The 12,703-nt window shown below is 63.7% G+C and overlaps 1 protein-coding gene across 1 annotated transcript in view; it reads left to right on the top strand.

Moving 5' to 3' along the window:
* The window catches only part of SCIN (scinderin), a 30,294-nt gene that overhangs the window by 12,585 nt on the left and 5,006 nt on the right, over positions 1-12,703 (top strand). The window contains exons 4-12 of the mRNA XM_031940283.1: positions 757-1,022; positions 3,306-3,415; positions 3,995-4,128; positions 4,500-4,571; positions 6,611-6,743; positions 7,340-7,428; positions 8,060-8,263; positions 8,943-9,064; positions 11,631-11,721. Of these exons, the coding sequence (XP_031796143.1) occupies positions 757-1,022; positions 3,306-3,415; positions 3,995-4,128; positions 4,500-4,571; positions 6,611-6,743; positions 7,340-7,428; positions 8,060-8,263; positions 8,943-9,064; positions 11,631-11,721 (1,221 nt within the window). The remainder of the gene's footprint in view (positions 1-756; positions 1,023-3,305; positions 3,416-3,994; positions 4,129-4,499; positions 4,572-6,610; positions 6,744-7,339; positions 7,429-8,059; positions 8,264-8,942; positions 9,065-11,630; positions 11,722-12,703) is intronic.

Genomic DNA, 12,703 nt, shown 5'->3' with positions numbered 1-12,703 from the left:
CACCCAGGCACGCACCCACCCAGGCACGCACCCAGGCACACACAGTCGCACCTGCGGTACCGCCCAGGTGTTTCCTCCCAGGCTCCCTTCAGGCGCTGCCCCCTGCCCAGGCCCCCCTCCCCCCTCCAGTTAATGCCGCCCCCTCCTCAGAACCGCCCCCGCTGGGGGCACAGCCCCCCCTCCAACCCTCCCCTGGGGGGCCGTTGCCCCCGGCTCTGCCCCGGGAGGGGCGCTGGGGGAGGCAGGTGCTGAATATCTAAATGAGGGGCAAGAGGAGCCCGGCGGCCGTGTGTGGACGTTCCCGTTAGCCGGGTTAGCCCAGTGCCTGCTGCCCTCCCCGCCGGGAATCCGTTCCCAGGCTCCATCACTTTGAGGAGCAGCTGCTGTGAGGAACCGCGGGAGTTGGGGAGAAGGGGGACCCCTCCCTCGTGTCCATGGAGCCCCTCAGCAGGGGCCGGGCGGCTGCCCAGGGTGCTGACCCGGTCCCCGAGGGCCCGGAGGCCACCCGCCCGCCCCAGGATTCCGGCTGCAGCGCCTGCATTGCTCCCTCGGACCGGCCGGCCCCAGGCTGTGCCTCCGTCTCCTCAGAACGGGGCTCGGGCCGGGCGCTCCCGGAGGGCCCCTCCAGCCCCAGAGCAGGGACAGCCGTTAGCCTGGGACAGCAGAGGGAGGGGGGGAGAGCCCCAAAGCTGGGGTCCTCCCCCAGGGCCTTTCCGCGCCTCGGGCCATGACCGCAGGCTCTGTCTGGTCCCACAGGAGATTTACCAGTGGTGCGGCTCCTTCTGCAACAAGTTTGAGCGCCTGAAGGCCAACCAAGTGGCCGTGGACATCCGGGACACCGAGAGGCAGGGACGGGCCCAGCTGAGTTTCGTGGAAGACGGGTTCGAGCCCCCGGAGATCCTGGCGGTAGGTGTGAGACGCGGCTCCCAGGGCAGGGGGGGAGGGAGGGAAGAGCGCCGGGGTCCAGCCAGGGAGATCAAGGCCACCCCAGGCTGGCCGGCTGAGGCCGAGGCGGGGAGCTGGTGGGGAGAGCCCAGCCCTGGCTCCAGCCTCCCCTCTGGGGCCCTGCGGGCTCCTCGCCACCTTCCCGTCTCCAGAAAGCAAGAGCTTGGGATGATGCTCCCCAACATGGCTCCTGCCACTATCTAAGCTCCACTTCCACGTCCCAGGGCCTCCTTGGGGCTCGCCCAAGCGTTGGGAGGAGTCTCTCCAGTCTGCCAGTTGCTCTCCAGTGGTCTCAGACCCTTAACCCTTCCAAGCTGTGTGGCCCCAGGCGAGTCACTGAGTCCCAGCTGGCTCCCCCGCCTGTCTCTCAGCCGGCCGCTCTCCTCCAACGGCCCCTTTCCAGACCCGCCTCTCATCACTTCCCTGTGCTGTCTTAGCCTTTGCTGCCCCCCAGATTGGGGCCCCTCCAGCCGCGACTCTTGTCCTGTCTTGGTCCAATTTCAGTTGATTCATTCGGCAGGTAGCGTTGACTGATGACATTCATAGCAGTTTCTTATGTGGGCTTTAGAACTGACCTGAATCTTCGAGAGAGAAAGGCCAGCGAGCTTGCTTTGTTCCCTAGGAAACCTTCATATTCGTTTAGAACCTTATTAAAGGGGTGGCCAGTGAGTGTGAAGCGCTCCTGTGGCAGAGCTGCAGGGCTGGGGACACTGGGGACACTTACATCGCGATTCTCAAAGAGCTTTCTCACGGGAATGACACGGTGCCATCATGTCGTCTCGGACCGGAGGGGCCCTGTGTTCATAAATGTTTATTTACTGACCGACTGTCTGATGTGGTCGTGGAAGGATTGTTCAGAGGCTGCCCCGGGGTCCGCCCTCGGCCCGGCGCCTTTTAACATTTTTTATCCATGTTACAGAGATGAACATCAACATCTTTACAGCCACCACATCACCAAGAGGGCTAATGAATACATAGATGGATGGATAGACAGACAGACAGATGATAGGGGACTGTAGATAGATAGATGATAGATAGAGGGACAGATGGACTGGCAGACAGACAGATAGATAGACTGATGAACAGATAGATAAAATGGATGGATGGATAGAGGGATGGATGGAAGGAAGAGAGATGGAAGGAGAGAGAGGTCGACAGGAATGGAAAGATGGTACATAAAAAGATGAAGGGGGAGAGAGAGAAGGAGAGAGATCGATGGATGGATGAATAGTGAGATGGAGAAAGAAAGAAAGAAGAGATAGATGGAAAGATTGTTAGATGGGTAGATAGATAATGGATAGATAGATGGGTAGAGAGATAGATGGAAGAGAAGAGAGATCAATAAATGGATGGAAGGATGGATGGATATGAGAGAGATCATGTTTGGATGGATAGACGGAAAATAGATCAGTCAATAGATGAACGAATGAGAGAGAGAGAGACAGAGGGAGAGAGAGCACTTGCTCTTACCTGACTTGTCCTTCACGGGCACCTTCATCTAGGACACATTTTGGAGCCACCTGTCGCTCACTCTTGGCCCCCCTCCTCCGATTTTTGTTCTTGCCCAGTGCTTTCCCTCTTCCCCCTAAGCATTGCCTTTGAAAGGTAACACGTAAATTATTGGAAAACAAGTCCCCTGGGCCCATTGTTCCTTTTGTTCTGTGAAAAGCAAATAATGAAAGTGAAGGGAAACGAAACATGTCACCGTCCCGCTCCCTGGCACCAAACATTGGCCATGAGCCTCCTGGCTGGGGAAGGGGGGGGGGGGGGAAGGGGGTGCATTTCTCTTGGGATTTTCTCTGGAAAAAGAAATAATTTTAGAAACGATCCAAAAAAGTCATCCTGAAAGTGCTGTTGGGAATGAGAAAGAGCACAGTGAGGGAAGTGGGCTGTCCTTTCCCAAACTGGAAGGACCTGGTCCTGAGGTCATTAGGTGACCTGGCCAAGCCCAAAACCATGGTGGGGAACAAAGGCCCCAAGGCCCGTGAGTGGCTGCTGGCTGCGTGCGCCTTCTGAGACAGCGGGGGGATGTTGGGGGGGGTCTCCTCCTGGGCTCTGATTACTCTCCTGCTGCCCTGTCTCTCCTCCCCCTCCCCATCTCTTATGAGATGGCTTCAGCATTTCCTTCTTCCAAGGGGCCTGGGCTAACTTCCGAGGGGAAGCTGAGTGGCAAAGAGGCAGGTTTTGCTGGAGGTCAGGAGAACCCCCCAAGGTGGGAGATGCCCGCAGTGCCAGGGAAGGATATTCTCCTCCCGGGAGGCGTCCACGCCGAGGCGCGGGTCTCTTGTAAAGGGGCTTCTGAGGTTAGTGTGGCTGCCCCCAGAGAGGTGTGTCCCCCTGTTCCCAGGCTTCCCCCGCAGGGTGTTCCGGGCCATTTCTGGCCTTCTTCCTGAACACCAGGGCCAGGCGGTCCTTGCTCTGACGTGCATCCGGAGGCCGGCAGCGGGGCTGGGGCCCGAAGGCCTGGCGGGTAGTGGGTGCCCAAGAATATTTCCCACACTTGAAATTTGCCTCGATAGTGACTCGTGCACATGTGGGCTCAGATATGGACCAGGATATTGGAAATACCAGGAGGAAAGCGGAATGATCCTGGCCTTCCGGGGACTCGCGTTAGAGTGGGGGAGGGATAGAGAGGTCAGTACAAGAGTTTGGGGGTTCAGCTGGGGGGACCAAGGTCTTCCTGCCAAGGCAGACTCTGAGCTGGATCTTGAACCTGGTGAGAGAGGTAGGTGGGAGAGGGGGGTGCGATGGCCGTGAGCCAGCTAGGGCATGGACCTTGAGACCAGACAGACAGACAGAGATAGCTGGGGAGATGAGGCTGGGAGGGGCTGTGTTCCCCCTGAGCCACCTGCCAGCTCTTCTGCTTAATTCTCCCGTAATGGCTCCCGTAGAGGGATCGTGAAGGTTTGCAGAGGACTTTACAAATGTTCACTCCCACAGCCCTGGAAGGTGCTGTTATTATCCCCATTTTACAGTTGGGGAAACTGAGGCACCGCCATTAAGAGCCCACAGGGCTTGAAGTCTCCGACAGGGGCCTTTTTGCCTCCAGGGTGGGCCCGCTGCCCCTGGTACCAGGCAGTGGTGATGTGCCGCTCACCCCCGCCCCAGCCTCTGCCCTGGCCTCAGGGCCCCCGAGACATGGGGCACCGCATCCCTGGCATCAGGACCCCCGGACCATGGCGGGCAGGCCTAGGATGGACTCGGGCCCCGGCTTTTCCAGGCCCGTGTTCATCCTTGGAGGCGCCCACTGGATTCACCTGTGCTCATGAGGAGCCCTCGCCGCCTCCCCAGGAGGCTTTCTGAGGGGACATTTTTCTGGTGCCTTCTCCAAACGGGCCCTAAGCGGGATCCTGGGAGCGGGACCCAGGCGGGCAGTGGGGGGGGGGGGGGGCGCTCCCCTGGGTGCCCCGGCCCCCCCATGGGCACAGACAGGTGTTGGAGCTGGCATGCCCCCCTAACCCCACAGGCAGCTGCCCCACAGGGTGCCAGAGGTCAGTGGGTGCGCCCGGCCCAGCCCGGTTCCACTCCCTGATAAGGTCTTTTATCTCCCTCAGAAATGCCTTGAAATTGTGCCCTTTGGCAAACCCTCCCAGGGGAGTCAGCTGGAGGCCACTGCTGTGGAAAGGGTCCCGGGGGGGGGGGCTGAGGGGACGGGGTGCCCATCCCTGGGCAAGCCCCTTAGAGACCTCTCAAGGTCCCTTGGGGTCCCTTGGGACCCCACCTGGCCATGGATCATTCCCGGAGTCAGACTCGGGCCTGTGTGGTCCAGTGCTGACAGGAACGAGCCGCCCTGCTCTAGCCCCCTCCCCCAACGAGGGGAACCCCTTCCCATGGGGGAGCGCTCATGGGGGGCTCCAACAGGCGCCTGCCTCCCAGGACCGCTGCTTTCCAAGCACCTCCATGCCCCCCCACCCCTGGCTCAGCCCCAGGACCAGCCCTGACTCCCAGGGCAGCAAGAGCCGGTTCTGTCCGGCCTCCGGAGCATTCCCAGAGCCTGGTTGGGCTCGCCGCTGGGGGGCTAGGGCGGCCGGACCCTCCCCCGGGCTCCTTGCCCTTCCTCCTTCCTGCAGGACCAATTTGGGACCTTGGGTAACATTGGCCAGAGGGTCAGAGGTCCCCGGCAATTGTTCTTTCTCCCTGTTGTGTCCTGGAGGATCTGGGGCGGGGGACCCAGAGGGGCCCAGCTGGGGGACACTAAGGAGGGCCGGAGGGGGGTCCCCGGCCTCAGCCTCCCCCACCCTCCTGTTGCCTCCCTTGCCCGCAGGCAAAGACAAGTTTCCAGGGCTCTGAGAACTAAAAAAGAGCCCAAGGGTGCGTCCGGCCGCGGCCCCTCCCGCGGTGCTTCCTGGGGTTTGGGGCCCGCTGACTTTTGTTCCTGAGCCGGGAGTTCCTGGGCTCCTGCACGTGGGGCCTCCTGTGCCAGGGGTCCCTGCCCGGGCCGGACCAGTGCCCCCTGACGGTGCCCACGACGCCCCGTCTGTCCCCAGCCTCCTGGGGCCTTAACCACGGAGCATCCCCGCTGCTCCCCCTTCCGGGCCTTTCCCGGGACTTCCGGGCACTGTCAGCTCTCTGAGCCCCGAGCCGAAGGGCAGGGAACGCTTCTCAGCCGGGACCAGTTTCAGCTCTCGCCCCCACTCCCGGGTCTGGGGGGCAGGGCTTCCATTTTTCGGATTCACTCCCAGTCCTGGGACGTGCAATGAATGGGGCCTGAGGAGGCCCAGGCGGGCCCTGCTGCCGCCCACGGGGTCCCCAGCGAGGGGGCCTCCAGCCCCTGGAGGAGGTGCCCCTTTTGGGGTCCCCCATCCCCCAAGGTTTGGGAAAGGGAGCTGAGGAAGGGAGAGGGAGGACACACCCGGGCCTTTCAACAGGGAAGATGGCCAGGTTTAATGGTGAGTGGGGTCGGGGTCGTTCCGGGCTGCCCTGGGCCTCCAGACGGGGACTGGGACGGGCACGCCCCCCAGGGGGATTCTATCCCGGGCCCGGCCCGGGACCCCACCCCTGACCCTGGGTCGGGGAAAGGGGCCCCCCTCCCCCTTGGCCTCCTGCCCCCCTGGAGGGGGCCATTATGAAACATCCCGGGCCCCGGGCAATCCAGTCTTCTGACCGCTTCCCCCTTGGAAATGTAAACCCAGGGTAAGAGGGGGGAGGGAAAGGAGAGAGGGGGGGGAGGGAGGGAGGGAGAGACGGACACAGAGACGACAGAGGCCGCTCCGTCTCCCACTGCGCACTCTGGGACGCGGGTTGGAGGGGAGCCCGAGCCGATGCACACACCAGGGAGGCTCGGCCCAAACCCCAGCCCCGGATTGCCCGTTTCCCTCCGTGAGCCTCAGCCGCTGCATCCATAAAATGGGCATAAGGCTGAGGGAAGCTCCCTGCCTCTGAGCCCGTTTCCTTAGGCTGGCGATTGTCGGTGATCCTAAGACAGGAAACGTGGGGGGGGATGGTCCCTGAGCAGCTCCGGCCCTGGGAGGCCTGGATTCAGACCCGCCTCAGGGACTTCCAGGCCGGCTCCCTGGGTGCCTTGGCCTCCAGCGTGTGGTGGTCCCTGGGGTTGCCCCAAAGGCCCTTCCGGATCCTCAGGCCAGGGCGGGGCTTCTTTCCATTGCCCGGAGCCAGAGGGTCCAGAGAAGGGCCGAGGACGCCCCTGACTCCCCTCCCGGCCCAGGTCTCGGACGCCTCGGGGGCCATGCAAGTGTCCGTCGTCTCAGAGGAAAACCCCTTCTCCAAGTCCATGCTGCTCTCGGAGGAGTGCTTCATCCTGGACCACGGGGCGGCCCGGCAGATCTTTGTGTGGAAAGGTAGGCGGGTCCCGGCACTGACGGGCCTCGGGGAGATTCGCAGTGCTCCCAAGGGTGCTCCCCCAGCCCAGAACCCCCCCCCCCACCAGCCACTGCCAGCTCACAGACTCTCAGTGCTCCCCCGCCTCCAAGGTGTGACATCCATAACCCATCTCCTTCCCTGGGCGTCTTGGGCACTGTTCCCCTTCAGACTCCCTGAACCTCACCTAAGGCAGACTGCCCTCTGTGCTCTGAGGGACAGCCCCTCCCCTCCCATGCCTTTGCCTGGGCCGTGCCTGTTTGCAATGCCCACCCTCCCTTCTTTCCTTCCCTTCCTCATTTTCTCTCTCTCTCCTTCCTTCATTCCTCCTCCTTTCCTCTCTCTTTTTTCTCCCTCCTTCTCTCTTCCCTCCCTCCCTGTTTCCTTTCTTTCTTCCCTCCTCCCTCCCTCCTCCCTCCCTCCTCCCCTTGCTCAGGGTGAGGGTCAGCGACGGTCCCTTGCCTCGGTCCCGGGCCCTGCATTATTCCCAGCCGCTCGCAGGGCTCCCAGACGAGGAACCTTGTGTCCCCATCACGGGTGAGACCCTGGCCCAGGGTTTGTGTCCTTCACCTTCCAGGCAAAGACGCCAACCCCAAGGAGAGGAAGGCAGCCATGAAGACGGCCGAGGACTTCCTGAAGCAGATGAATTATCCCCTCAACACCCAAGTAGGTGCCAGAGGAGCCCGGAAGGGGGCTCTCTGCCGAGCTCCAGCCGGAAGCCCCCGTTATCCCTGTCCCTTGTCCTTGGGCCCGGCTCATCCACCCCGGGGCCACCTGAGACGTTTTGAGGGGTTGCTCACCTCTAAGAGCTGGGGGGGGGGGGGAGCAGGGAACACCAAGCCAGGCTCCTGCCCCCCTGGAGCTAATGGGCCTGTCCATGGGGGAGGGGGAGAGGGGGGACCGTCAGTCTGAGAGGGAGCAGCTGACCCGAGGCTGACTCGGTGGGACCGGAAGCGCCCATGATGGCGGCTGGGACCCCTCCCTCCTAGAACACCCCTCCAGGCGGGCCCCTTATTAGCCAAACAGGCCCATTCCCCGGTCCCCCTTTCCGAGCGGTCCCCCCCCTTGCTCCCCAGGGAGGGACTTCCGGGAGCCCCAGGCCCGCCGCCCGGGCTCTGCGCCGAGGGGCCCCGGGCCCCCCCTGCCTCCCCGGGGAGTCAGGGGCCCGACTCTTGCCCGGACGCCGCGGAAGGCCCCACCATTGGGCCCAAGTGGCCCGGGCCTCCACACCCAGCCCCCTTTCTGGGGCTGGAAAAGGGCTTTTCCTCCTCATGATTTGCTTGTGCCTCCGTTTCAGATCCAGGTTCTCCCCGAGGGAGGCGAGACGCCGATGTTCAAGCAATTCTTCAACGACTGGAGAGGGCCGGAGGAGTTTGGCAAGGTCTGCACGGACAGGGTGGCCAGGGTCCAGCAGGTCCCCTTCGATGCCCAGAAGTTACACGAGTGTCCCAAGATGGCAGCCCAGCACCACATGGTGGACGACGGCTCTGGGACCGTGGAGGTAGGGGTTGCTGGGAGAGGCAGGAGCCAGACCGTGGCCTCAGCGGGGCTCTGACCCGCCCAGGGGGATGGAGGCTCCGGCGGTTGGGCCGGTGGCCGGCCTTCTCGTCCTGGCCAAGTGCTTGGGGAAGGGGGAAACTTTGGACCCCAAAGCACCACTTGGTGGCTTCATCCAGACGGTCCGGCCGCGCTGACCTGGCTCGGGGTTTTGCCAGGGCCTCTGGATCGCTCGGCCGGGCCCATAAACTACTAGTGTCCATCCCAGGCCCCTTCCCGGGAAGGTGAGGGGGCAGATACGGACCTGGAGGGTATGGATGGGCAGTGTGAGCTCCCTGGAGCACGTCCAGCTTAGAGCTCCGGACGCCCAGTGAACAGGTGACCTGAGGAAGACTCTGGGCCAGGGCCACGGGGAGGCTTTCCTGGTTAGTCCTAGATCTGTGAGCAGGACATAAAGCCCGGGGACCAAGGTGCAGGGAAGGGCCACTCGGACCGGGGCTCTGTGCTGTCCCGGTGAACTGGAGCTGCCGGGTCTGTCGGCTGTGCTGGGAGGAAGGAAGTCCGCCTGGGGATGGGCCTGCAGGCAGACTCACATGCGGCTCCCCAGGCACGGAAGGGTCCGTTAAAGCCCCCGCCCCCCTGCCCGATTTTCCATCAGTCTTCCTTCTTTCCTCCAACCCCAGATCTGGCGAGTGGAGAGCACGGGCCAGGTGCCAGTGGACCCAAAGACTTACGGAGAGTTTTATGGGGGGGACTGCTACATCTTACTGTACACCTACGCCAAAGGACAAATCATCTACACCTGGTAAGCTCCCACCATCCCCTGGTTGGCCCAAGCCCGAGGGGCGCCATCTTGCCCGTGGGCTTTCATCCTCCTGCTGCTGCTGCGGTGGAAGGAATGAGTCCGGAGGAGACCTGCCGCCGTGCGCCCCTGGGCGAGCCGCTTCATCTCTGCCTCAGTTTCCTCGTTCGTAAACCCGGAACAATCATGGCCCCTGCCTCCCAGGGTTGTCGTAAGGGGCAAACGGGCATTTAAAAGCGCTCCACACCCTTTAAAAAGCCGCATAACCCGCGGGTTATCGCAAGCCCGCACAGGATGTCTCCAGTGTCCTTGGCTTCCTGCCGTGTTCAGTGGCCTCAAAGTCCGGGTTTGTGGGTAGAGCAAGAAGCCCAGCAGCTCCTCCGGCCGGGGTCCCAGCCTATAAAGTGACAGATGGTTTTACATACGCAAGGGTCCCATTTGGGACTTTCCTAAAACCAAAAATCTTTCTCAAGTCTGGTAAAAGGGTGTGTATGCGTGTGGTGTGTCAGTGTGGTGCAGGGGTGCCGGTGTGTGGTGTGCACGGTGTGCTGTGTTGGTGTGCATGTGCATGTGTGGTGTACTGTGGTCGGGAGCGGGTGCGGCGGACAATCGGTGCCTTTTTGCACCCCAAGTGTTTGGGGGGCCCCTAAAACCCTTCATCCCACGCACCCCCTTACCGCCTATCACTGCTCCTCCTCCTCCTCCTCCTCCTCCTCCTCCTCCTCCTCCCCCTCCCCCTCCCCCCCATCCCCGCCCGGGCCTCTGTCTTCCATCCTTCCCTGGCCTTTCCCCCACGTTCCTGCCCCGCCCTTCTCTCCCGGCCCCGCCCTTCTCTCCCGGCCCCGCCCTTCTCTCCCGGCCCCGCCCTTCTCTCCCGGCCCCGCCCTTCTCTCCCGGCCCCGCCCTTCTCTCCCGGCCCCGCCCTTCTCTCCCGGCCCCGCCCTTCTCTCCCGGCCCCGCCCTTCTCTCCCGGCCCCGCCCTTCTCTCCCGCCCCGCCCCTTCCTTTCCCTTTCTCCCCCTCCTGCTTCGCAGGATTAGAAGACTTGTGTACAAATGACTGATTCTTCCCTCTCAGGGCGCGGCGCGTCCCCTCCCTCCTTCGCGCCTCCTCCTCACGGGGTCTGCCCCGCTCCCGCCCCTCCCTCCTTTCCAGAGGCCGTGCACGGGCCGGGGGTTGAGAAGGGCAACCGCACAGGTCCCGGAGCAGCGGCACGAGGCGTCTCCTGGCAGAGTTCATGAGAAGCCCATCACGGAGCGCGCGGAATTCTGGGAGAGTCCCGAGGCTGAGGCAGGGACTTCCAATCGCCCTCGGGCAGGGCTGGAGGCTGGGGGGGGGGAGGGCTCAGTTTGCCGAGGCAGATCCCAGGCCAGAAGCCAAGGAAGCCCCAAGTCGGGGGGCCCCAATCCCACCCCACACGTCACCAGCGCACGCCCCCCGATCCACGTGTTCCCGGTTGTCTCCCTTTTGAGTCCTATGTTCTGGATGGAATTTTCTGTCCAGTTTCCCCGGTAGGGATGAGTCTCTCCGCCGAAGCCCCTCCCCCCCTTCTCTGGAGGACGCTGACTGGCTGGGCAGTCAGGGAATGCTCGGGTGACCCCGGTCCTTCTCCTTCCGGGATGTTCCGCGTTCTACGCCCTCCGATTCTTTGTTCCAGAAGCTACAGCCCCTGGGCGGTCCTGGCTGTCGCCAAATGTTAAGGAACTTGACACGTTTAAAATTGCTTTCGGAGCTTGGCCCCAGCGCTCCTCGGGCCCTCCGCGCCACGGGGAGGGCGGCGCTTCCGAGGAGTGTTTCTAGAATATTCTAGACCGCCGGGGCCTTTTCCTTAGTGGCCTCCCAGTCTCTCCTCCAGCCGTTTTCACGTGTTTTCTCCTGGTTTGTCGCTTCTCGGTCTGACTGTCGCCGCCCCCCAGAGGCGCCAGCGCGCATTTGCCTGCTGGAGTTTTCCCCGTCACGTTCCTCACTTTCCACATCCGGCCGCGGGCCCACGTTTCATCCCCTTTCAGTGGCTTTCACGAAGCCTCTGGGCCTGAAGCCGCCCCTCCCCCTCCTTCGGGACGCTTTGCCCGCGGCGTGTTCCCCTCCCCCGCCGGCCTCTGTGCGCTCGGAGCTCTCTTCTCCTTTCGGCTTTTCCTTTAAGCTCCAGCCCTGCTCCCGGGGCCAGGGGGCGCTGTTCCCAGCGGCGGCCCCTTGTGTTTGCAGGGGCAGCTTGGCTGCTCTGTCCGGGCACGGCGGGTTTCCCAGGCGGCCCCAGCTGGGCCCGGAGGCTGCCCCCTGCTGGCCGCTGACTGGCTGGGACTGAGCCCTGCCCCCGGCTTCCCCGGAGCCTCTCGGACCGTGTCACCCCCGATCTGTCTCGGGCGCGTTTCAGGCTAAACTGCCCGGCACAAGCTCCGTGTAAAGGAGCAGATGGGCGCACTGGGGGTGCGGGGCGTCACCCCCAACACTGACCGGCCTCTCAGCAGAGGCCGACGGCAGCCGTGTTACACACGGGGGCGCTGAGGCTCCTCCGGGACCCGGCGGGCGGGGAGCGCCTGCTCAGGGCGCTGCTCTGTCCGTCTCTGCAGGCAGGGCGCCCACTCGACCAGGGACGAGCTGACCGCCTCGGCGTTCCTGACCGTTCAGCTGGACCGCTCGTTGGGAGGGAGGCCGGTGCAGGTCAGTGCGCGCCGGCTCCTCACCCGCGGGTCTTCCTTGGCCCCCAGTGCTGCCTGCAAGCCACCAGTTTATTCCAAGGCCTCCCCCTGACTGGAGCTTTCCTTGGCAGCTCTGCGTCCCTGGAGAGGGTCCCGGGGCGCACCACTGAGCCCTTGCTGCACACACAACACTGAGTCCCATGAGGCTCCGGTCAGGCCTCCGGGCCTGTCAGTTCTCAGGCTTTCAGGATTGTTTCCGGGGAGCGGCCTCCCCTCACAGCCTCAGCAGGCCTCGGGCTCGGGGGCAGAAGTGCCCTGCCCGGCCCCTGCCCGCCCGGCCCCGGGCCCCGCGCTCACCCCCCAAGTGCCCAAGTTCTCAGTGGCCGGGGGAGCGTTTGGGGGCTCGGCCGCGCCTCTGTTCCCGGTACCCGCTTAAGCGCCATCCTCGAGCCCAGGACGGAGCCGTTTTGGGCTCCAGCCGCAGCCGAGCCCCCGTGGCCCCCCATGGAGCGACTGATCCTGAGTGTGGTGTGTCCCCCAGTGCTTCCTCAAAGCCCCGGCCCAGGAGAGGCACTGGGGCAGAAGCCAGAAGGGAGCCCTCCGAGGGAGAGGGTCTGCGGGCCCCGCGGGTGCTGAGGGGCCACGTTGGGAACTGGTGCGAGCTGAATGGAGCCACAGACTGAGCCAGGGGGGCTTCTCCCTCTGGGCACGGAGCTGGCCGGGGCAAACCCAGCCCAAGCCAGAGGCTGCTTGTGGCCACTAGATGGCGGGCCAGGCCGCAGGGTTGCCCACATGAAGGCAGCCTCGGCAGCCGGGAAATCCATTGCTCCCCGGGCTTGGGCTTTGTCCCTGGGGCTCGGGCCCTGCTGCCTCTGATCCTGCCTGGAGCAGGCCTCTCTTTGAGGCTCAGCCCGGGGCACCCCTCAGGCCAGGGGCACGGCTTCCCCACATCTAAGGGGGGTCCCAGACCTGCCTGGTTCATTAGCAGATGGTTGTCCCTGCTG

Source organism: Sarcophilus harrisii, chromosome 5 (assembly GCF_902635505.1).
Source record: "Sarcophilus harrisii chromosome 5, mSarHar1.11, whole genome shotgun sequence".
Classification (NCBI taxonomy): Eukaryota; Metazoa; Chordata; class Mammalia; order Dasyuromorphia; family Dasyuridae; genus Sarcophilus; species Sarcophilus harrisii.
The sequence above is the reverse complement of the archived record's forward strand: the minus strand, read 5'-3'. Positions and strand labels throughout refer to the sequence as shown.